Source organism: Acartia tonsa, chromosome 3 (assembly GCF_053477335.1).
Source record: "Acartia tonsa isolate MP-2025a chromosome 3, ASM5347733v1, whole genome shotgun sequence".
In the NCBI taxonomy this organism is placed as follows: Eukaryota; Metazoa; Arthropoda; class Copepoda; order Calanoida; family Acartiidae; genus Acartia; species Acartia tonsa.
The window spans coordinates 35660375-35687459 of record NC_137262.1 but is presented as its reverse complement, the minus strand read 5'-3'; the positions used below and the strand labels follow the sequence as shown (position 1 = coordinate 35687459).

Genomic DNA, 27085 nt, shown 5'->3' with positions numbered 1-27085 from the left:
TGTGGCGTAACATTGAACAGAAATATAAAGCTGTGTGGAGATTGTGATGAACCCATCCCAATCAGTGAGTTTGAAGAACACAGGTAAAAAATTTGGGTTAGAGGGATAGGTCAATAAAAGTATTTTTTCTTCAATTTAACAAAACAAAGTTTCGAGTTAAAACTATGAACTCTGGCCGCGGCGCACGGCACCCTTGCCAGCCTAGCCGCAGAGCTCAGCTCCCTAGCCTGCCTAGCCGCAGCGCTCGGCCCCCTTGCCTGCCTAGCCGCAGCGCTCGGCTTCCTAGCTAATTTTAGATAACATAACCTAAAAAGTTGTTCTGTTTGGGGGGGGCAGTTACTCAAATTTCCAAAAAGAGGAGAACGCCGAAAACTTTTTGTAATTTAAGATGTCATATGTTAAGTTTCTAATTAGTAGATGCTGTCAAACTAATTTTGCAAGCTCATACTTATTAGTTAGTAGATATTACTGTAAAATAGATTTCCAGTATGGCCTTGAATCCGATTAATATCCGCTGGATTGTAACCGGTTCTCAGCCATGCTGAAAAATCATGTATTGCATCGTTAATTTTCCACGAATATTAAATAAAAATCATAAAATTAATACTAGTTTTGTTAGCCCGGGCCTTCGGGGGAGGAATTGAGGTACGCCCCCCCCCCTCATTTTTTATTTTCGTTAAAAAATTCGGGAGGTGTATTTTTTCTAGAGGCGATTTCTCTTGGGAGGGTGGTGGCACCCTCCCCCAAAATACTTATAAACCTTCCGGGACCCATGAGAAGCTACCCTGTTAAGGAGAACCCCATCGGTTCAGCGATTAGCGAGATCCTTCGGTACAAACAAACAGACACACAGGCAAACAAACAAACAATCATCCTGTTACTTTATTATAAGGATATGCTAAATATTTCCTTTTTTGTTGGAAGGTTTTTAAAAACAACAAGTCTTCAAAAATATGGCATTTACGTAAAAAGTACTGTCACTCTTATCTGCAAATTTTTAACTGTTCAACTTTTCAAGTTCAAATCACACTTCCCACGGCTGGTTTTTTATTAAATGAATAAGTTAGGGTACAATGTTTGGCACTTTCGATATAAGTAAATGATAATGAAAAACCCATAGAATACGATAATACCTTCAGAAAAATCGATAAAAATAGTTTTCATACTAAATTTTGATTTTTAAATTTTTTTTCTTAAATGTCATAGCAGAAGATGCAAAATGTCGTCTTAGTTTTTGAGGGTTTTCATATTCTCTGAAATCTAAATTATCAAAATATTTTTTTTGGTAAATGATTATATGATATATGTCAAACATTTTATCAGAAAAAAAATATTTAAAATTATAAAGTAGAAACCTGAATAATTTTTCTTGTGGAAATACTTTTCTTTAATTTTGATAAACATATGTCTGCTAGCATTAAGATGTTTGTACTGCCAATACACGTTGGGTTTTATTTAAAGAATTTCTTTAAAATGTTGTTTTTTTACCTTGTATACCAATAACGCAAATTGCTATCAGAAAACCCCCGTACCCCCCAATCGACCAAGACTTGCCTACGGCCCGATCTTTTAGGATTGCTTTGTAATTCACATTTTTGAAAGTCTTTCAACAGTATACACAGCAAATGCTCTCTTTTTTAACTAACTTTCCGAATAATATACCTAAAGCATTTGAATTAACAAAGGATATGCTAATATTTTTACCATTCAAGTTTATTTAATATTCTAACAAATAGTGCAACCCTCCAAGTTATGGCTACTTTTCATGAACATATGATCTAAAGAATAAGCTCTGACGCAATGTCATATAAGGATATTATAATATTCATTAAAAAAATTGTTATTTTTGCATATATGTTACATTTTACAGTATTTTGTGGCTCAAAAGAAAGACAATTAAAATTTATTTCATATTATATAGTTTAAATTGCATAAGATAACCTAGAAATAGTAAAAAAGTCCCTTTCTTTTTTTGTCGTAAAACAGAAATTAACAAAGATTTTTATTAAAAAACACCTTAGTGTAAAAATTAAAAATTTTAAATATGGTCACAAAAAGATTCAATTAGTTTATTAAATGTTTCATTTTCAGCAAATTACGATTAATCTCTATTACAAAGAATAAAGTGTAAAAAGATATTCTCGTTATAATTTTAAGCAACTTAAAATGCATTTTAATACCTTTTAATGATTTATTTTTTAAAACATCATTTTATAAAATGTTATTGATTTTTAAAGTTATATATTAGAATGATTTTAAATTTTGTTAACAGTTTGTTTTAAATGTAGAAAATTGGTAATTCTAAACATTCAAAAAATGATTTTATTAAATTTTCATCACTTAAATTGCATGTTTGATGAAATTTTCAACTGATAATTCAAGAAAAATCGTTTAAGTTTTATTATATTTTACTTTGAAATGTTAAAAAATATAATTATTGTCAAAAATGTGGAAGTTATACTTTCCTCAAAAAAAGACCTAAAACATGCAAATTAACACGTGTAATGAGATTTCTTTTCTTTCAGGTTTAATTTTAAGTAATTATTGATATTTTTTGTAAAAAGGATTTTATATAAAAAGTTTTAAAACTCGAGTTATGTAGTGGTTCTAAAAAAGGTTGCAAATTTATGCAATTTTCTTGCAAAAAAAATTTTCTAGGATTTTAAAAATAGCATAGGGTGTTATTAGACGTACTTACAGATACAATTGCTAAGTCATTTTGGCCAAACACTAAAATAAAGTTTTGACATCTGAGGGACCATACGTGTTCCATCTATCAACTATATCTTTGTCATAACATCATTATTATCAGGGAGGTAGGGGGAGGGGACAATCGGCTGTTTATTGCACAAGTCCCCAAAGTTTTATAATAACGTTTTCTTTTTGGTTTGCTTAACATCTTTGGGGACTCTCATTGAATTTTTATTGGTTGGTTTACTAAATTGAGTTTTCAAATGTTTCAACCACTAGTTATAACCTACATAAGGGTTAATTTTGTGTTTCATTATTTGATATATCTTATCCCTTTAGATCCTTGCATTATTATGTAGAGAATGTTAAGTATTATGTTTCAAAATGGCTCTATCATAAAAAATTGTCTTAATTATCAAATAGTAATCCAATATTTAGACTTTTCTTATTAAAATCATTTTTAGATAACATAGCATCATTCAATTAATTAAATAATTTAGAATAGATTTAAATTACGCTTTTTCAAAACAAAAGATTAACCCCATTCTCAAAAATTCATATCAAATAAAATAATCCCTTAATATAAAGTAGCAATGTTTTCTTTGTCTAAAGCTAAAGTTTTCGTGCAAATTGGGTGGTTTTAGGCTATTTCCCTGAACTTCCCTGACCTACATTAGAGGTTAGGGGTGTAGCAACAACTCTAACAAATAATTTATTTAAGTATAAGACTTCAACAGATTTGTTTAAATACACCCAGTAAAACACCACAAATAGTACGAGTATCTGCGCCAAGTTAAACAAAAGCAAAATATTTTTTTCTACATGAATAAAGCATTTGGAGAAACCTATAGCTAAATATTATCATCTAGAAACAAATATAACAGGATATAGTCCCTTTCGTGGCAACGAACCTTAAAGGGCGATTCTTCGTATTTTTCACAGTAGCCTTTCTTCTATTTCTAGCCCTGTGGGGCATTCACCTAACCCAATACAAATAACCTAACCTAAAATAACCTATAAAAAGCCATTTTAAAAATACGACGAATCGCCACGAAGGGGACTATTCCCAAAAAACATTCTATTATTCAACAGCTCAAACAAATCTGCTTTAAATGGTGTAAAAGGGGAAGACAAAATATTTCTTTATTTTTCAAATGATACATCCATGATTTTTTTCATTCCTTTTAGATTGACAGTGACGGGTAGCTTGACATTTCAAGTGCATTTTTGGGTACAAGTACATTGTTAAACAAACAGTTATTATGTCCTTTTTACCAGGGGTATAGTGATATATATTTCTTGGTACAAGTATATTGTTAAACTAACAGATATTATGTCTTTTTTACCAGGGGTATAGTGATATATATTTTTAGATACAAGTACATTGTTAAACATACAAATATTATGTCTTTTTCACCAGGGATGTAGTGATATATATTTTTGGGTACAAGTACATTGTTAAACATACAAATATTATGTCTTTTTCACCAGGGATGTAGTGATATATATTTTTGGGCACAAGTACATTGTTAAACATACAGATATTTTGTCTTTTTCACCAGGGATTTAGTGATATATATTTTTGGGCACAAGTACATTGTTAAACATACAGATATTATGTCTTTTTAACTAGGGTTACTTCAAAATAAAAAAGCTATAGAAAAAAAACTTTTTTATATTAAGTTTTCTGCCAGTCATATATAACATTTTCTGTCAACTTTAGTTATTTTCCAAATAAAATTGGAACAATATCATTTAAGTTGGCAGCAAACTAGTTATTCTTTGAAATAACTCACCTTTAAAGAAATATTTTTTCGGTGATTTCTTTTTGATGATTGCGCATTTGTGTGCGCGAAGCGCGCGACAATTTGCGTGTGTTGAAATACACCGAGCTCATTAATCAGAATTTCAAGGTGACCAGACACAAGGACCAGGGGCGTCCAAGCTTTTTTTTTTTGGGGGGGGTAAAAAATTTTAGGGGGGGGGGTAATTCGTGTTTGGGGGGGGTAAAATGGCGCGCGAAGCGCGCTGAAATTTTTTTTTACCCCCCCCAAAATTTTTACCCCGGGGGTAAAATTTGATTGGGGGGGGTAATTACCCCCCCTAAAGTCTGTTAGGGGGGGTAAATACTCCCCCCAAATCTGTTGGGGGGGGGTAATTACCCCCCCCAAACTAATTTACCCCGGGGGTAAAATTTTTGGGGGGGGTAATTTAATTATGTAAAAAAAGCACCTACCTAATCTATTAAGTTAATAAGTACTATCCTATAACATAAAGTAGTAAGTAAGGTTTATTTGACTATAGCTTCAGATTTCATTACTTTTAATACTGAGTTCTCCTTTTTTTTAGGAAAGCTTCACATAGATCCCATGATGGTTCCACACTATTATAGGTCAATCCTTTGAGTGGTTTTAGGCTATTTTTCTCCTCCCTTTTTACCCTTTAGAAAACACGAGTTCTTAGATGCTAAGGGCGCCACTACTATTCAAATATATAGTAGTATCTCATTCTTTAGAACATAAAAATACAATAATTAACTCACTAACCAATGAACCAATATGATTATACTTTAAAGTGAAGCGTCTTATAGGTCCTGGTAAGTTTTATAACTAGTTTTGAGACACCCTGACATCCTCCCAAAAGAAATCGCCTTTAGAAATTCTTTTTCATTATTTAATGAAATATTTAATTTAGTTAGGTATCTATTTTATGGAATCTTCAGTGCTTTACAATTACATCATAGATCCCCGGGATGGTTTTAGCCCTTATAAAGGCCCAAGCAAATAAAACATGATCAAACTATTAAATTTTTTGTTATCATGGTTAAGAACTGTTTTAACTGGTTGGACTATATTGGGGTATAGTCCCTTTTGTGGCAACGCTCTTTAAGGGGCGTTTCTTCGTTTTTTTTCACACAAGCTTCTCTCCTATTTCTAGACCCTGCGGGGGGCCAATTGCTTAACCATGTGGGGCAATCACCTAAACCAATATAACCTATCCTAAAATAAACTATCAGTAAAATTTATTTTTAAAGAACATTCAATTTGGGGGGGGTAAATACCCCCCCCAAAAAAAAATTTTTAAAGAACATTTATTTTGGGGGGGGTAATTACCCCCCCAAAATGGTTGGGGGGGGGTAAATACCCCCCCCAAAATCGTTGGGGGTGCCTACGGCACCCCCAGAGTAGGGGTAATTTTTTTTGGGGGGGGGTATTGTTCACAAAATTTTGGGGGTGCCTACGGGACCCCCAAAATCGTTTGGGGGTGCCAAATGGCCCATTACCCCCCCCCTTGGACGCCTATGACAAGGACGTGCAAAAATTACGTACATCGTTTTCAATGTCAGCCCTATTTCATTCATTCAAGGTTTGTTTACTTACAAGTCAGTGCAATAATAAGCAAGTTTAAGTTTAAGTTGTTCAGCATTGCAAAAGGACAATTCAAAATATTAAAATTATCAATTTAAAAATTTTGAAATTTACATTTGCAATAACCTGTTCATAAGCATAAGTCATTCTTCTTATTTTTAAAAGCATACATATAATGCTGCTGTAACTATCGTTTTTAAAATATTTAGCACAAATTTGTATTAGATAGTATAAGCTTGTGGCTATTATTTGCTATATTCTGGTTGGGTCCAAACTGACCTTTAACTAAAATATCCTTATCCATGATCTTTAGGGATAAGACAGTGGTCGATAAATTGATGCACCCCCCCCCCCCCAATTATGATAAACAAATTCAATCTCTTTTTGATAACAATAATTGTTTGTGCTAGTTTGAGCCAACTGATCAAGATTCAATCAATTACTTAAATTTTTTTAGCCAACGAATGAGTAAAGTATTTCAAAAATATTGGGCAAGTATATTTTAACGTCCAATGCCTGTTCCCTCCTTGACTCTTATCAAGGCTTTATGAAAAAGGGCAAAATGACTTCTTGATTTTGTGCGCTTATGCATTTCTTCAGGCCATTTAAACATACATAAATAACATTTATATAACCGAATATACACATTGACAAGAGATAGTTCGCAGAGAGAGAGAGAGATTGTACACTGGGCTGTTTATTACTCTAGTCCCCAAAATTTGATAATAATGTTTTCTTATTCGTTGGCTTAACAACTTTGGGAACTTATGGAAATTGTGGTTGGTTGATTTATTAAGTTAAGTGTTCAAACGTTTCAACCAGAAATTTTGTTCTACAAAAGTGTAACTTTGTGTATCATTATTGGGGAAGTACTTTAATTTTATCAGCCATTGTCTTATCCCTTAAGATCCCTGGATAGCTTGTCAACCTTAGATAAGAACAAATGAAAGGTTATAGAGTGTGGATATGTGTTCAAGTTGAATTTTAGTACTTTCATTATATCAACAAATAATAAATGTAATGGCATATACAAAAATAATACAGGTTTTCAAGTAGAGAAAAAGGGGGAGGAAAGTCTACTGTCCCCCCCCCCCTCTCATTTTCAATTTTGGTTATTCGTGGGTCAATTTCCTAAGGTGTGTGGTGGTACCTTCCCTCATTATATTTTGAAACCCGCACAGGAACTATGGGAAAGCTAAATTGTAAAGAACATTATCGGTTCAGCGGTTAGCAAGATCCTATGGTACAGACGCACAGATAGACACTTAGATATCCTGTTAATTTATATTTTAATGGTTTATGGAATTAAATGAAAGTGATTATGGTTTACATATTACCAATTAGGCATCGTTAAATATATATTTATTATGAAATTATATCTGTATATTCTTTTCTAGGGAACAAGAGCATGCCCTGAAGCCTTGTCCAGATTGTGGCACAGGAATACCTGGATCTAAGCTCCAGGAACATCAGGTAAATACCACCCAGGATCATATTGAATGACCTTTTTTCCAGCAAAGTATTCATGTTAATTGATGGAAATATAATAGGTGAAACACTTTTCTACCGGCAATTTTAATTCAATCAAACTTGGACCTTTTGAAAAAAACATATTTTGAAGCTGCTTTTACGTTAGGTTATGAAAGGAAATATGTGTACCTACAAAGTTGTAGGCCTATTAAAGGGATAGAAACAATATTAAGTGTGGTTGGCTTTTTGTGGTCCATTAGATTGTTTTAGAGACTACATCATATTTTCGTTCATTCATTCATGTATTTCTAGCAAAATCTTTTCTTCAAATAACTCTTGCATTTGAAAAACACCATTGATTTGATGAAAACGATTGTATATCTAAAATCAATGGAATATTGCAATTTGCAAACTTGTTGTATTTGAACAGTAAAAAATGAAAAGGTATTAAATTTTGTCCTGTAGAATTTTTCTTAAATCAGAAAATATTCGTTGCTAAGCAATTAGGGTTGCAAAAATATGGACAATCACAAAATAGAAAGCAAAGTTTTCACTATTTTTTCTTATGTTTATTGTTTTTATTTTATTTTTGTTGTTACAGCTATATATACATTATATACTGTTAATTTTATTTGGAATACTTTGTTTCATTGAAAAAAAAGCTTGCTTTGTTGAAGTCAAAGTTACAATAATTCAATATAGTTTTATGTATTATATTAAGAAAGAACTTTGTCCAAAGAAATCCATCCTATATACGATCTCAGCTGTTTATCCATTAATCCAGTTATTTGTTAATCTAGGAAGGACTATGTCCAAAGAAATCCATCCTGTGCAAGTTCTCTGCTGTTAATCCATAGCATTTATTTATCCATTAATCCAATAATTTATTAATCTAGGAAGGCCTATGTCCAAAGAAATCCATCCTGTGCAAGTTCTGTGCCACCCATATTGACCAGGGAAACCGTGAAGAACATGAAAACTATTGCGGCTCAAGAACTGATAAATGTGAGGTAAAAAATCTTCCAATTCAATTTAAATTTTTAAAAAAACATAAAGAATAGTTCTGTTTATAAGTAGAATCATAACTATACAGACCTTAAAGTTTTTACAGGAGAACAATGTAATACATAAAAAATAGCTAAACCATAAAATAATTATAATGTTTTTGCAGTAAAAAAAAACTGTGAATATATTCTAATTTTCTAAAAATGTTTACAAATGTAGGGACAAAATTTTTTTAGAGAAGGTGCACTACTAAAAAGAAAGAAAATTGGCGCAAATATGCAATTAACATGTCGGCTATTTGATAGTCTCATTGTTTCATGAACAGAGAATAATCGCTTGCTTAACCCACATTTATAGGGAAGTCGTTTCTCAGGGATTAGACAATAGTGGATAATATACAAATTAATTGTTGTTGGTGTAAATATTGAGATGCATAATGGATTATGGATTAGGGGGGGGGGGGTGAGAGCCGTAGATTAATTTCAATAACCTTTCTTCATTGGAGTAGTTATAGCATCGTTTTATAGACAGCTTTCCGCGTATATTATAATGATGATTAAAACGAGTCAGGCTAACTAAACTATTATCAATTTTATGATTTTTATCTCAACACTCATGGAAAATTGTCTGTAATACGATAATATACATGATTTTCAGTATGGCTGAGAAACGGTTCTAATCCAGCGGATTTTAAGAGGTTTCGAAGCCATACTGGAAATTATTTAGCGTAATAACACGTTAAATGTGTTTCTAAAGACAAACTACACGTAAATTTTATTTGTAAAAAATGCGTTTAAAAACTTTAATTGTTGTAGTTGTACTTTAAGAAGAATATGTATTTATTTTTAAATCTTTTATACAAAATTTAAGTTTATAATTTTGAAGTAAAGATGGTTTATTAATCAGTTTTTCTATTAAAATACGTGAAATATGATTATTATTCTAGTTTTTTGCTTATTGTAAAATTTTAATATGCCTTTATTATTTAAAACTCAGAATCAGAAAACAAATATATGAAAAGTATATTTTTATACATACTTATACATAATTCTGCTATCAAATGTGTTAGCTAGACTTGTTATTGATCTGATTATTCTTGTTGTAGGAGTGTGGAGAGTTTATAATGCTGAAGAACTTTGAGCTTCATATCAACAGCAACCACGGATTTATTAAGCTTAAAGACGGTGAGATATTTCTTCTTCAAAATACATATCCCTTCAATGTCAGAAGCTTTAAGTCGAAAACTCTCATTTTTTTTTGTTTATGGCATTTAAATGGATAGAGAATTAAAAAATTGTCGTCGATTGCAAACATGGACATGATTTATTGGTCAGTTCGTTCATCCAGTAGGTGGGGAGGTCATGGGGTAAAGGGGGTGGATGGGGGAGGTCGGTTTTTAGCCAGCTACACGTTGCTATAAAACTCATATTACGATTGTCTCTTGTTGATGTTATGGAATGAAAATGGTTTTCATTCGTAAAATCAAGTAGCCGTAGAAGGTTCTATATTTGTTCTATTAGACCTCTAAAACAGCTTTTTTAAAGTTAAATTCAATGCTTTTTCTTTACTAAAAAAATTAGCTTCATTTAAAAATTTGAAATCATTAATAATTTAAATACATATGTATTTTAAAATTTTCAAAACAAGTTTTTCATCTATTTTTGTCCCGCTTAATATTTGTCTGCATATTTGTATTTTCAAGAGAATGCGACAAATCGAGCAAATCAATAAATTCTCCCGGCATCAGGGATCTTAAGGGATAAGAAAATGGGCGATGAATTGATGTACACCCAAAATTATGATAAGCAAAATATAAAAGCTTGGACATTTTTACATCAAAGCAGCTAATAAAAGTACCCAAAGTAAAATTGTTCAATGGACCCTTCCCCCCTTGCCCGACATATTCTATTTGTTATATATTTTTGGGCCTAAACAGCTAACTTTAGAACAAGGACATCAATGTTCAAAGTTCACTATATTAATATTGATAGCAGGTTAACTTTTAAATAAATTTAATATATTGCAAAAAAACGCATATTCTTATTCATATTTACTTATTTACCTTTTTATGGCCGAAACTAATTTAATATTATTTCATAATCGGGTCATCATTGACTAGTAACCGAAACTTTTTTATACAGGTAGCAAAAATAAAAAGGAGTAATTCTATACATATATTAATAAACAAACAATGATATTTATTTCAAGAGTAGATTCGTTACCAAAGAAAAAAAAGTTGAAATTATGAATTGCAAATATATATGTAATGACATATGTAGTTCAATATAAAGTAGCTTTACTGTTGAGGCTTTAAAGATTAGAACATAGACATACAAACAAAGATAGTTGTACAGGCGTTTCGCTCTCTCAAGAAAAAAGTTGACAGTATGAATTATTAGGCCTTAAAGTCCATTTCTGCAAGTTTATTCTGTCCCCCCCTGCTAAGATCATGGACAGGTATAGGTTTGTAGTAGGAAAAAAGTTTAGGAAATGTTCAAGAAAAGGTTGATCAATAAAATATATAAGATTATGTAAAGTTAATAAGCATTAACAACTAGTTGATTTATATGAGTTTCCTTATATTAAAATAACCATATAAGGCTTAGGAAATCCTAACTTCAACATAAGAAATTTTATTATAATTTGACTAGTGTCAATTTAGTATAAGTGTTAGTTGATTTTGACTGACATATTAGACAAACATACAAAAATAAAGAAAAAAATCTACTTTAAAATACATAGTTGTCCTTTTCTACTTATTCGAATTTATTGTCTTGCCTCTGGACAAGATAGACATTTTGTCTCTAGCTACCTAATTCCTTTCTTTCTCCATATTTATATATATTCTATCTTTTATAAAGATGTTGGAATAAGCTTATTAGTTAGAAGTTAGACATTAAGGAAAATTAAGAAATCTGACATTATCATCAGGTATCTAAAGGGATAAGATAATTTATGTACATCCCCAATTTTGATACATAAAATTGCCCCTTTTGTAGATTACAATTAATGGTTGAAACGTTTGGACACTCAAAAAAATTAACCAACCAATCAAAATTCAATGAAAGTCTCCAAAGTTGTTACAGCCCAATTTCCCAACCTTATCTGCATTATCTTACAGTTTTGATTTTTAAGTTCAGCTATAATAGCATTGAATTAAAGTTTTAATTGCTGACACATGAAAATACAAAGAAAAGATCCGCCATAACCACCTTAAGTCTATGTAATGGGTATAAAAATGTCTTTTGATAATATCGTTTCAATAATATGTCAAAAAGGATTATTTTTGGTCAATGTTTAATATAGCTTATTTTTTACTTGTTGCAACACCGTTTATTGCGATTCTAATAATTCTAAATTTTGCCCATTTTTCCATCCCTAAATGTCTGTGTCTATCTAAACGATATCCTGTTTCTATAAATAAGCAGTCTCCTATGTATATGTCCATTAATGCAAACAGGCCTATAGATAATTTACAAAAAGGTTTGAAAATACATCAAATTTAAAAATAAGTTATAATGTTAACGCAGATTTGCGAAGTATTTTATTCGATTTGATTGTTTGTTAGCTGTGACTACTATTTTTACTACTAGCAGTTGCGCCCCTGGCAATTAGGGGATCTGTATACAAATGGAGAAAAGGGGAAAAAATAGCCTGACACCAACCCGGGACCTATGTATAGCTTTCTTAAAAGGAGAACTAAATCAGTTCAGTAGTTATTGAGATCTTAAGCTTCAGCAAAAAAAAAACTTTACTACTTTATTAATTAGGATTATATTTGTTATATGAACTATGTCACATTAAACTAAAAACTATATCACCCAAAGTTTAATAAACACATTCTCCCACTAGTTGGTTTAAAACTTTGAGTTTCTTTAGTTATATCTTGATCGGTTTGTTTATAATATTAGTGTAAGTTAGTAAGAAGGGGGTAATTTTCTTAATTGTCATTGGGGATATACCTTAACTATACATTTATTTGTCTTGTACCTCAAAATTGTTGTAATTAACAAATTAAACATTATGTTTTACAATGTTTCCTACCATTTCAGGGGTATTAATGAAAATAAACAAACTTTCAACTTATGTAATGATTTCCAAAATTTCATTGAGAAATCTTGACAAGACATTGCCTTCCGTTTTGCCAATTTTTTAACTTCTCCATTATTTTTGGAAAATTTAGCATTTTTCATGATATATTGAGAGAAAAAAGCTTTCTGAAATACTTACCCCCCCCCCCCCCAACCCCTATATGTCTATTTCCCCCTTTCGGCGCATTTTCTCTTTTTCTCCAAAAATATTTGAAATTGTATTCTGGAAAAACAGCAAAATTTTATAATTAGCAAATCTTGAGACAACTTTTAACATACATTTACAAACAATGTACTTCAGTTTTGTTAATAATAATTTTTGACCGTTGAAGGTACAAAAAGACTTTCTCTAGCTTGGACGTCCAAGGGAGGGGGGGAATCAATCCCCTACCTTAGAATTTTTTTCACCCTCCCCCCCCCCCCCCTTCCACAAATAAAAAACCTTTGACGTCCTTGTTCTCTGGATGACTTTTTTTAGCAACATTTATAAAACACCCATCTGAAAAAGTCTCATAAATATTGTTGTTATGTACATGTGTCTCCGTCCATTTCAGAGCCCGGACCTAAAGCTAGTTGGGAGAAAAGTTCCTCCTCCTATCAGTCCACCGGAAGTGTAGCGGCCAGAAAGAACTCTCTAACTTCTTCCTATGCATCTAGTTATACTTCAAGATATTCTTCAAAGTACTTAGGTAAAATTTCTTAATACTTATATCTATCAGACAAAATAGGTATACCATTACCTATATGAAATATATAAAGCTTCCTAATATAGTCCTATGCATCCAGTTATACATCAAGATACAATTCAAAGTACTTAGGTAAATAGTTCTTATAAGGTATATCTATCTTACAGGATAAGTATATCAATATATCCTTTTCATAAAGTAATGGATGTCTATCTGTTTGTATCAATGTATCTCGCTAACCACTTAACTGACTCTTTTACAGAGAAGCTTCTCATAGGTTTCTAAATATTTTTGGTTATGTTACCACCAACCTCCTAAGAGAAATCGCCCCTAGAAAAAAATTAATCCTCCGAAATTTAAAAAAAAACTAAATTTAACAATGAGAGGGGGGGTAGGGAGATGGACCAAAAAACCCCTTCCAACAAAAAAATTTGTTTTACATTTCTAGTTAAAACTAAAATAAAAAAATCGGGTTATCGAATTCAATTCTCTGCTCCTAAAGTGCCTCTAGAGGCCTCTAAGTGCGTAGCCGCTAGTGTTAGATAAGTCTGCCTAACATTGTTGCATGCCTCAGATATATTTTGAGATGCTTATTAAAATACTAATCAAAGGAAAATGACTAGGTTGACCTATCCTACCATATTGATGTGCACTCTTAAATTATGATCACGTCAATTTATATTATTTGAGATTGATTTACATTTTAAATTAGACATACAAAAATAAAATTTGGAATTCCAAATTATACAGTTAGGGAGTTGAATCCATTTTTATAGAAGCAGAAATATAATCTATGATTATGGTTTGGACCCTCTAAAACTGTAATCTACCCTTCCACTTTCCCCTCTCTTGTTGAAGATATCTTCAACGCCGATACGATTTTTGAAATGTAAGATTCCACTTTTGCCTCTCTTGTTGAAGATATCTTCACCAAGAGAGGCAAAAGTGGAATCTTAAATTTCAAAAATCGTATCGGCGTTGAAGATATCTTCACCAAGAGAGGCAAAAGTGGAATCTTACATTTCAAAAATCGTATCGGCGTTGAAGATATCTTCACCAAGAGAAGGGAAAGTAGAATCTTACATTTCAAAAATCGTATCGGCGTTGAAGATATCTTCACCAAGAGAGGGGAAAGTGGAAAGGTAGATTACAGTTTTAGAGGGTCCAAACCATAATCATAGATTATATTTCTGCTTCTATAAAAATGGATTCAACTCCCTAACTGTTATAGATTATAATTAAAACTAATTTTTGAAATAAAGAAAACTTTTCAATTATTTTATAAATCAATTTTAGGTAAAGACATTAAATAATATATTATTTTTTTTACTTTAAAAAGTAACAATAATTTCAAATAATTAGTTTAATGAAAATATTAATAATTTTAGATCCTGAGCCATCGACCCCTCAGCAAAGATCCAACTTTACCGCCACAGAGTTGTTCAACAACCAAGATTTATACTCCAGCAGACGATATTCTACAACAGCCAGTCAGTCAGCTGTCAGCTCAACCGCTGACAAGTCATATGCAGTAGCTGAGAAGTCGTATTCAACAGCTTCAACCCTTGCAAAATCAACTAGTTCATCAATAGTTTCATCTTCTCTAGCTAGGTCTTCTACTAGTTCAATTGTCAACAGGGAAATATCCATTCATTTTTTTAAAACTTATTTCAGAATGATGTTATTTATAAAGTTAAAATTACTAAGAACAATTTATGCTTATGATTAAAAAACAAACAATTATTAGGATTTGAATCAAAAATAAACTGAAATCCAGTAATTATATAGAAAATTTAATGACATTAAAAGTCATTATAAACAACAAATTAACAGTTAAGTCAGTAAAATTTAGCTCCAAGTAATGTTTAATGCGAGAAATAGAGTTTAGATGTTTAATATCTTAATGAACTCCATGTTTGTTTTTACGCAGTAGATTGCATAGATGCTGTATTCTGAAGAAACTTTTGTAACTGACATTTTTCAATGACTTGTAGCACTACTAATTTTTTATTATGGCTCTAAATTTTAACTATAGGTATTATTAAATAAAATCGATTATTTAAATAATAAGACAAATAAAGAATCAAATAATAATAATTTTCAAATAAATTTAATGGATAATTTTAACTAGATCTTTGAATGAGATGAATGGTGGCTTGGTTGGTTCTAAATCCACATCAGTAGTGTCATCATTAATGAAAAAAGACGAGGACAGTGCGGAAGTAGAGAAGCTTCCCTGTGAATTCTGCGAGGCCATGGTGCCCATGTACAAGCTGTTATCCCACCAGGCAGAATGTGTTAATCCCTCCAATGTGAGGCTTGAGAATGGCAGCAGCAGTAACTCCTCCTACCGAGCTTATTCCTCACTAAGATCCAATCATAATGATTCATTATCAACGGCAGCAAGCAGGCGTGACAGCAGTACTGCCAGAGAAAGATCAATAACAAGATCTGCCTCAATGGCATCAAATTCTTTAGTATCCAAACATTTGGAAAATGGAGATTCACACAAAAGCAATGGGTACTCCTCAACATATGACCGGAAAACCAATGGAGAATCCCACCAAAATGGACATGATACCACTGATTCAACAGCTAAGAAATCCAATGGTATTGTGGATAAATATTCCACCTACAGCAACGGCTATAGTGATAGCAGCTCTACTAAAAGAGACAGTTATTATGATACTTCTATTAGTAAGTCAACCAGTTCATACATGGGAAGATCATCATTTCTAAGATCTGAGAAAGAAAGATCAACAAGCAATGGTTATGAGTCTAGCAGCAAGATTAAAAAGTCTGCAAGTACTGCAGTAGTAGCAGGTAAATAAAAAACGTATCTTTTTAGGGAAGCTCTATTTTGACATATTTTATATTTTTTTTCAAAGTGAATTTAATACCTGTTTTGTTTTACATTTTAAGCAGTATATTTCATATTTATTATAATAGGTTTCGTGATTTTTTTTATTATTAACTCTTATTGATATTTACTTTATGATAATAACTAATGGCTTCACCTCTAGCCTTTAGGGGCTTATTAGGTGATGGGAAGTGCACCCTCCCCCTATATAGGTATCTAATTTCAAGTTTTAGAGATATTAAAGAAAAGGAAAGTGATAAAGCTTTTTAAATTGCCAAAAAATCTGAAGAAAGTATCACCAAACAGGGCAATGGGTGATAAATTGATGTACATCTGAAATTATAACACACAAAATTGCCCCTTTTGTAGATTAAAACTACTGGTTGAAACGTTTGAACATTCAACTTAATAAACCAACCAATCAAAATTCAATAAAAGTCCCCAAAAAGGTTTAGCCAACAAATAATTAAGAAAACATTATTGTAAAACTTTGGGGTATAGTCCCTTTCGTAACATCGCACCTTATGGGGCGATTCTTCGTATTTTTCACAGTAGCTTTTCTCCTATTTCTAGCCCCTGCGGGGGGCTCTAACCTTGCGAGGCCAATTACCTAACCCTGTGGGGCAATCACCTAACCCAATTTAACCTAACCTAACCTAAAATAACACATAAAAAGCCATTTTAAAAATACGACGAATCGCCCCTTATGGGGCGATGTTACGACAGGGACTATTCCCAAACTTTGGGAACTAGTGTATTTCACAGCCCATTTTCCCCTCTCTCTCTCTCTCTCTCTCTCTGATAACCAAACCAATTTTATTTTTGTTCAGGAATGTATGAAAACGACGAAGACAGAGAAGGGTTGAGACAGATGTTGAGTGGATTAAGAAGAGACCCAATGGAGGTAAATTTAAACTAGGGAGGAAAAACAAAGTACAACCAAATATAATAATAATAAATTACCTAATATGTTTACGAAAAAAAAATATTTTATCCTTAAAAAAGCAGCTAATATAATTTATCCCTTATTGGGTTTTCTTTGCTAAAATCATTAGAAAATAATTTGTTTTAAATAGTACTTAAAGGAATCCTGCAAGGAATACTACGCTTTAACTGCTGAAAGACTGCCACAAGTAGACCCAATACCCCAAATTTGAAGCCTTCAGCTTCTATAACAAAAAAGTTCTAGGCATTTTAAAATGACATTTTATGTACAATGAAAATTTTGAAAGAATTTAAATGCTAATGTTAGAAATTTTGAAATTAAACTACGTGGCCTAGAAACAAAATTATAAGCTTATTTTTGTCATAAATTTAGATTGCCAGTAACTGATTATATATTTTTATAGTCAAAATCATTAAAAAACAAGGATGACAACATCCATAAAAGCGAAGCTCTGAAACGGTAGGACAAACGGACATTAACACTTGTGTAATGTCAGAACTGAATAATCAGAATGCGAATGTATAAGAGTCAAAGCAAAATTGTAAGTAAATTTGTTGAAAAACTGCTTGATACAGGATAATGATTATCGACATACTTACATTTTTAGGACTTGATTATAGAGTTGCTTCGCTTATAATATTGTACTTTGTTGTCCCAGGAATCAGTATACCAAAAATCAGACCAATCAAATAATTAGGTCACATACAAATTTGTTGTTAAAAATGTAAAAAAAAATCAACATGTTTAAAATGGACGTACGGACATTCTGGTAATGATTATAGAGTTGCTACGCTTTCTAACTCGTACCTAACTATTACAGGAATCACCATGCAAAATTTGAAATTGATAGGACAATTATAACATGCCTAAATAAACGAAAAAAACTATTTAAAAAAGTAAAAAAATCAACATGTTTAAAATGGACGTACGGACATTTTGGTAATGATTATAGAGTTGCTACGCTTTTTAAATCGTACTTAACTACTAAAGGAATCACCATGCAAAATTTGAAACCGATAGGACAATTCTAACATGTCTAAATTAACGAAAAAAGCTATCCGTTACGGACGGACGGACCGACCCTAATTATAGAAAAGCTTCGCTTTTAAAAATTAAGTTTAACTTGCGTTGTACCGAGTGTATTGTAGCCAATCAGAAGGCTGAATCAGATAAGCAACCAATCCCAGCTGAGCTTGCAGAAGTTTTGCCCTTTGTTTCCACTATGATTTTTGTTTAAAAATGCAATTGAATTTGAATTTTTTCATAAATTTTGACTATGAAATGTGGTGTTTTTATTGTAAAAATGTAATCAGTTACCGGCAATCTAAATTTCTGACAAAGATAAGGTTATAATTTTGTGTCTAGGCGACGTAATTTAATATTGTTTTTTTCTTTTATGCGCATCGGAAATCTTTTAAAATTTCCATTGTATATAAAATCCTTTTTTGAAATGCCTAGAACTTTTTTGTTATTGAAGCTGAAGGCTTTAAATTTGGGGTATTGAGTCTACTTGTGGCAGTCTTTCAGCAGTTTAAGCGTAGTATTTCTTGCAGGCGTCCTTTAAACCTCTATCTGCCAAAGTGGTAAATTTATATCTGTCTATATAAAATTTGCGTAGCTTAATTTTCACCGACGTTTTGAATGATTTTGCTTAAAGTATCAGAATATAAATTTCCCATGTTTCTTGGGGTTCTTATGTCTACAAGAAATGACAGTAATCTTTTTTTCATTTTAAAAAAGTCATGTATTTGTATCTTGTTTAGATACCGAAATATTATAATTGCTGCGCTACCCATTCAAAACTATCCCTGTTCTTAGGTTGAGGATGACCCAGACAATAATGATGGATCTTTCTTCCCTTGCGAGTTCTGTGGGGATCCTTATCCTTGTGAATTTCTTATGAGACATCAGGTGCGGAAGCAGCTTATAGTGCCTATGAAAAATATGACGTCATGCAATACAAATGACCAACGATAAGCCAGTATACTTAACTAATGGTAAAATGTATACTGGCTTATCATTTGTCAGTTTTTTTAAAGGCACTATGAGGTGTTTCCATGTTTGTTTTATCATTATTTAACGTTTAGTAGAAATTGTCCTAACTTACTTTTCAATCAATTTAGATTAAAAATTATTTTGAAGATATTACAAAAAATGGGTCATTAAAAAGTTGGTCTAAATGCCTATCTTATTTTGTTATATGTCCTATAAATCTTCTAATAAAATAATATATTAAAAATGAGAACATTATTAGCATTCTTTTAGGCCGAGTCTTTGGCACCTCTGGGCTAACAAAACTGTAATTAATCTTTAATTTTACTATCCGCAGAAAGTTTAGAAATGTCTTGTTTCAGATGTCATGTGATCTAAACCCGCAGCCGGTTGCTTCAGGCAACGGATTCGACTACAACTCCATCAAGAACAGCATTGCCAGGTAAACAATGACATTTTAAATGCGAGATCTAAAAGGATAAGAAAATGGTTGATAAATGATACCCAATGATAATACACAAAATTACCCCTTCTGTATATTATAATTAGTATTTGAAAAGTTTGGACACTCAGCTTATTGACCCACCCAACCAATCAAAATATAATGATAGTCACCAAAGTTATAAAAGATAAAAACAGACCGATGTCCCCTCCCTCCATGTTCTTGATGTATGCCAACTGACTGTATCTTACTTAATTAGTCTTGAAAGAAAACCCATATCAAGATTTTCTCTATATAATCAAACACTCAGATTATTGATTAAAAACTCCCCCCCCCCCCCCCCGAATCATAATATACTTCCTTTGCAAAAGAAGAATTTTGAAATAAGACTATTTACTTCCATTGTATTTATTGCATTTTTTCTAAGGGAAATACATTATGTAATCTATATATAAAACATGTTCTACCATTTATTTTTGAAACTGACAATGATACCTTAGAGGCTTAGAACTTAACAACCTTAATTGCAGAACCCTTGGACCTACAGTAGCACAGCAACAGCAACAACAACAGCAAGAACAAGAACAGCAGCGAAGCAGCTACAGGTTGTCACGCAGCAATTCTACAGTGGATAGAACTTATTCCAGGTACAGGTTTAAAATGACATGGACATTTTAAAAAAAACTCATTATGTCTAAAATTCTCCTATATATTAAACAAATAAAAAAATAAGTAATCAAATAGATGATGTATCTTTAACTAGCGGTTATGCCACTAGAGACTTAATGGGAATTTGAGGAAAGGGAGGTATGGTATGGGGGGTAAGTCGTCCCTTTACTTTCAATCTTATTTTTATATAAGTAAAAAAAGGTGGATTATTTTTTTCCAATAATTAGTGAGATTTAAGCTATAGACAGAGAGACATCATGTTACTTTTAAATAAGGTTATATACTGAAGATATACAACAATCCTTGCCCCATCCATTTAAAATTCTGCATTTCTAAAACTATGACTTTTGATGTTTTAAATAATTTCAGATCCACAAGATCTAACAGCATTTCCCGCACTTCCTCCTTTGCTGACCGTTCATACGGAACTAGAACAAATTTGGCACGAAAAGCTTCATTTACAGTTGCCGACTACAGTTCAGCTGTGCGCAGAAGCTCTGTGTTTGATGGCTATGCCGGCTACTCAATCTATAGCAGCATCAGTGAAGGACTGGATCAAATCACCTATGGTGGTAGATCTTCTAGACGCAATTCTGTCACAGAAATGACTTATTCATTCAGCAGACGGGGATCTGTTTCAGGTGATTATCCTCTGCCAGCTCTAATGGCAGCCCTAGATGCATCCAAAGCGGCCCAGGAGGAGCGCCGGGAAAGACCCAGCACCGTGCGTGACGCTAATGCACATGTCAACGGCCAGGCCTCTGCTTACCTCAACAGCATTCACAGTTTCTCCCGCCAAAATTCAAGCAACACAGATTCACCACGTGGTATTGATTCACCCTTCGGGGCTGTGAACGGCCACCACAACCCTATTGACCTACAGCGCAGTGATAGTAAAGCTCGTCGTTTGGCCGCAATTAAACCTTCACAATCAAACCATAGACTAGAGCCATCTCAATCAGGCCATAGGCTTGAGCGGAGAGTGTCTTTCCACAACCATGAACAGATAATCAATCAAGATACTGTTGATGAAAATGGTGTACCCATCTCCAAACCTGACAAGCCCAAGCGTAAGAAGGAAAGAACCGAGGAGGAGAAACAAGCGAGGCGGGAGAGGAAAGAACGTAAGGAGCGCAAGCGTCAAGAACGCGGCGAATCCAAAGATCGGCGCAGCAAGAGTGAACGCAGAGAATCCAAGAACAAGCAGCATCCAGAGGGCGATGATCTGCTGGCACAGGTCAGCGCCAAGCTGCAGAACATTGAAAAGGAGCAGGGACGCGAGGTGTTGTCCCCCGTGCCCCCCACCTCTCTTCTACCCTCACAGGCAAGTAGTAATCATGCTTCAACTCATCTATCCTCTTCTACTATCAAATCTACTACTACTTCTACTATAACAACTAGTAATAATAATCTGAGTGCTAATAACATAAAACCAGCCGGCCCCTCGGGGCCAGCATATAATAATCTTAATAGTGGACAGAATGGTTTAGATAAAAGATCTAACACATTGTTTGATAACCATAACGATGCTGCTGCTGACAAAAGTACATGTACTGCTACAACAACCCTAGTGAATCATGAAAACGAAAGTGTCACCCTTAGAGAAGGTGGTGAGGGCTCAAAGATGAGCTCGAAGCGCAACTCTCTGGACAACAAGAGTGTGCAGTCCCTCGCCAAGGACCTGGCCGCGGAGTGCGCCAAGGCGTACGAGCTGATGGAGAGCTCCTTGTCCAAGCTTACCAATGATTTTACCATTGGGCCCTTCGGTTTGACTCCTAAAAATAAGGTAAACTATTTCTTTAATACTAAAAATTAAAGGTTTTGGCATTAAAAAATATAATTTGAAAAAATAAAGTTATTTAATTAAAATTTTCTTATAGTTTTAATTTGTTTTCATAAAGAAGAAAATCTACACAAAAAGGACTTATTTTTCTGATTTGTGGAAAATTTTAAAGGAAAATACACTGGCTAAACACAGATTTAGAAAAAAAGTTTTGATTTTCATTTTTTATGCCAAAAACCTTTAGTTTCCAATCTAAACTGCATGATAGAACAATATCTAAATAGTTTATAAAATGGATAATATCTAAAAAGTTGCTATTTCTAACAATTCTCTAACCTTGGATGTGTAACTTCTGCATGTTAGTAGATAATGCTTTCATTTATCTAGCTTAAATTTTTTTAGTACAGCAGCTACTCTATAATTCATATGTCTGTAAGTAACATAAAAATTGGAAATATATTTATGTAAAATTAGGAATAAATCTGGAATAATCCAAAAAGTATAAGCAAAGCATTACTGATTAAATTTTAAATCTTTAATAGCTGCGAACATTAGGAACAAAATTGTTCAGTATTTTGTGTAAACTGCAAAAGTGCAATTTATTTTTCTAATGTATGCAAGACGCAACTGACAGTATTGATTTTAATTTTCAGGACAGAAAAAAGTTTTCTAAAAACAGGATAACAATATATTTAAAATCATTTAAACAAGAACATTGCAATCTGAAATTCAACAAATTACAATTATCTATAAGGAAAAGGAACAAACATTAAATTGTAATACAGCAAAAACAGCAAAATTAAAGAAATTTCTTAATTTTTTCATTAAAAGTAATTTTTAAATAGACACTCATGCTATTTAAACAGATAATAAGAACTTTTTAAATATTTTTTCATGAGTTTGATCAAGGGCCTAGAAAGGCTGTATATTCTTAATAACATTGGGATATTTTAAAAATTCTTTTTTTAAGGAAAAGCTGTTTTATCTTGTTTCCTATTTATTTTTCAGAATACTATTTCAGATCAATCTAAAACTGTGCAAACTTTTTTTTACAGTTTTAACATTTTTTGCTTAGTTGACTAAAGCTGTAATTTTTCATTTGCTCTTTTATGGGAAATTTTAAAGGTCTTGACCTAGATATTATATTTTAGATATGTGCATCAAATTTCAAAGCAGTTTCCTTTAATATGGAATCTAAATTTTAAGCATTAGCATTTCAGTTTTAAATATCACAAATTTAAATTTTAGAAAATATATCTTTTTTTGGTTATGATGGAAAATTATAAAATTTTCTCATTTTCATCAAATATGTAACACACCCTTTGCAGGAATTAATAAAGTTACTTAACATTTTTCTGTTTTTTTTTTCTATAAAAGCATAGTTGTCATAAATATTATTGTTTTGCAATGACATTTTTTGTAAAAGTTTAATATTTCATACTTTAAAGAATATTCTTAAGTTTGAAATTTTTAGTTTACCAAAAGCTTAAGATCAATTAATTCCAATAAAGGTTGTGCTATAAAAAGCCTAGACTTTTGTTTTAGGCCCTTCTACTACATGCATCATTCTTTCTTGGTGTTTTTGTAGCCGCACTATCCATACTAATGATGTATCAATGATTTCAGAAGAAGCATCGGGCCCCGCAACCTCCTCAACTTAAATGAGCCTCGCAACACAATATAGAAATTGGGCTCCACCAAAAATATATTTGTTATTTTTCCTATTGTATTATAAAAAATCTATCAAATTTTAATTTAAAGCTCAATAATTTAATACTTATTTATGTACCAAAATTTCGGCTGTTTTAATTTGGCTTTCATTAATATTTTCAAAAATTATGATATTATTATCATATTTGACTAGTCTACTTTAATAAAATAAATACCTGCATATGAATATCTAATTTAATAATGTAATAATAAATGTAGATAAATTAAGATACATTACATTCTATGTTATTTTTGTTAACTGCCAAAAATGAAGGTTTTTTTGATAATCTTATAATTAGCATTAATTGTTTACATTTTGTTGATCAAAAGAGAGTTAGAAATGTTCAATATTAATTAATTAAATAGTTTTACAAATTTAACTGAAAGAAAAAGGATTAGTTTAAAATACATAATTATATGTATGTTTAGTTGGGGTTTTGAGGGATCAAATTGTTTCAGTAATCATCTTTCAAGACCCTTACTGAAGTACTGATGTGATTATTATTTTCACTGCCCTAAACGCAGTTTAATAAAATAATGCCTCATACACATAGAAACAAATTTTCATTCTTATAATATTTATTATACCAGCTATTATCTATATCATTATATTTTTTAAAGGTTCTGTTTTTTCTAGAGATCCTATAGTTGAAATTATTGTATTTGAACAAATTATTATTATGATTAAAATATTACAATGTATTGTAAAAGTAATGTATTTGTAATAAAGTATTTTTGCTATTTAAACTTCTTTCTTGTACCGAAGCTACTTTATAATTAACTTCGTCAGTCCGTATCTGGATTTAAATAATGAAGTAATATTTCCGCTACCATAAAAAAATATTGATAATGTTAAACCCAGGTAAAAATATCGCTATTGGCCCATTATCATACACTTTGAACAAACCAAAGCGTTTGAAACAAGAAGGCCTAAATATATTACCCAGAGATCATAATGGATAAGGACGATAAATTGATGTACATCCCCAAAGATAAACAAGATAACCACTTCTATAGATGAAAACTATTGGTTGAAACGTTTGGAATTAAGTAAAAGTACCTTTTTTAACCAACAATTAAGACAAAGTGATCATAAAACTTTGGGTACCAATTGGACTTCATTTCATTCTGTGCTATCTAAAATTTCATAATCATGTTCTTTCATACGTGTTGTCTTTAATAACTTTGATGACTTGTATCAAATCTTAACTGGATTGGATAAACTTTCAATGTCTAAACTTTTCCATCGATAATACTGATCTGCAGAAGGTTTTATCATTATTAGGGTGGTAAAAATTCATCTTCCATTTCTTATCCTGTCAAAATTGGATTATCTAGATTTTATTTGTAACTCGTTAAACTTCTTCATGTTTACACCGCAAAAACTTTCAGATTTTTTTTTTGTCCTACACCCTTATAACTTAGAGAAATATGGATCGAGAAATCCTTCTATTTACAGTTGTAAGCTTTTTTGTCTGTATCGAAAGATCTCGCTAAAAACTGATTCGATATGGTTCTACTTTTTAGTGAAGCTTCTTATAGGTCCAGGTAAGGTTTTTAACCATTTTGGGGGAAGGTACTCCCATGCCCCCCCCCCCCATCCCCCAATTGATTTTAACTGTATCTATTCAAAATTAAAAATGGGGGTGGGGGGGTTGTCGAATTATACTAGAATAAACCCCCATTTCAATTTAAGCTTTAAAAGGAAAAAGTATTCCGCCCCCCCCCCCCCCAGTTCATTTTTTATTTGGAGGATGAAAAAAAGCCTCCCAAAAATAGTTATAACCTTCCCTGAACATATGGGAAGTTTCACCGTAAAGGAGAACCATATCAGTTCAGAGGTTAAAAAAACCCTTGGCTATAGACAAAAAAAGCTTACTACTTTATCAAATAGATTTGATTGATTGATAGAAAAACTTTATAATGTGCATAATCCAATATATTCCTGTCTTGACCTACTATGTTATTAAATCCAATCAAACATGTCTGAAAAGTTAGTATTTTCCTTGATTTTAGGAGCATATCTACTCTATACGTGTAACATTTATTCCTGTCCTGACCTACTATGTTTTTAAATCCAATCAAACATTACCTATGACTTTTAATTCAATGTTGACTGTTTGGTAAAAAAAAGTGGAGTTATAATCTATAACAAGTAAATTTATGTCTATTAAGATTTCTGATTTATGCTTATTTAGGGTTTAGTTGTGTTAGGAAGAGACTCACGGGGCTTGAACCCGGCAAGAAGCTTTCTTACATACTTAATTTAAAGAGGTAAAGATGGTCCATTGGCTCTAAAAGTTATTTTACCAATTAGTCGATGTATTGTATGAGGTGTGTAATTCTCAGCTATCTTGAGGGATCAGACAATTAACAATAAATAAATGTATCCCGAATTATGATAAACAAAATTAACCTATATATAAATCAAAGTTAGTGGTAAAAGTTTTGTCACGAATAATTTTACAGGCCAATCATAATTGAACCTATACTCCCATAGTTTCCAAAACTAACAAAAAGCAGACTGTATTTATAAACTTTAGGGGTAGGTATAATTTTCAGTCCAATTCCATTTCCTTCCCTCTGGTAATTGTAATCAATACTTTTTGTGGAACATAATCAAGCTTTGTTTGGTATGTTTAATTAGAGCCGTAGAAAGTGAGAACATTTCCAGTATAGCTTCGAAACTGATTAATATCCGGTGGATTAGAACCGGTTCTAAGCCATACAGAAAAATCATGTATAGCATCGAATTACTGACAATTTTCCACAAATATAAAACTCATAAAATTAATACCAATTTTGTTAGCCCAAGCTTTCGACCCTTCGGCGTTAACAAAACTGGGTTAAACTTATAATTTTTCATTTTAAAATACACGTAAAGCTGTCTATAATACGATGCGATCAGTAACTATTCTTTGTAGATTTTATAGAGGTTTAGTGATAAGATAATGAAATGTTAATTATTTTACCCCATTTGTAAATGGGTAAGTTAATACGTTTGGTAAGTTGTATATTTTTGGGAAATAAGAGGATTGTATATCTAAAATCGATATTTTTTTATTTGTGCTATGTAGTCAAATAAAAGCTTAATTTAACAATCAAAGTAAACAGAAAAAAATGAGTCCGCTATAAATAGTCGATTTTCTTAAGATAAAGCTTTTCTTTGGTTAATTAAATCATGAGAAAAAATATTTTGTACACTTAACTGTCAATAGAAGGACCGATCGTAGTTGTCCAGTGGCTGCGCTGCTAAAATGTGCATTACAAAAATCTACGATAATGTAAGAAAATTAGAAAGTGTAAAAAGATTTCTTGTGTATGATTACCTTCTATAGTTCGAAAGGGTAACTGAAAAATAAAAGCCTTTTC

At 31.9% G+C, this 27085-nt stretch overlaps 1 protein-coding gene across 1 annotated transcript; it reads left to right on the top strand.

Annotated features, from left to right (window-relative positions):
- LOC145314859 (uncharacterized) lies at positions 1–24454 on the top strand (the record flags this gene model as incomplete). The annotated part of the gene is made up of 13 exons (XM_080154939.1): positions 1–83; positions 7457–7532; positions 8426–8539; positions 9640–9718; positions 13180–13314; positions 14700–14949; positions 15443–16134; positions 17002–17075; positions 18936–19028; positions 19472–19551; positions 20082–20198; positions 20590–22006; positions 23630–24454. Coding segments are annotated over 13 exons (3249 nt in total), but the record flags the coding sequence as incomplete, so codon positions are not given.
- Between the last annotated feature and the right edge of the window lie 2631 nt (positions 24455–27085).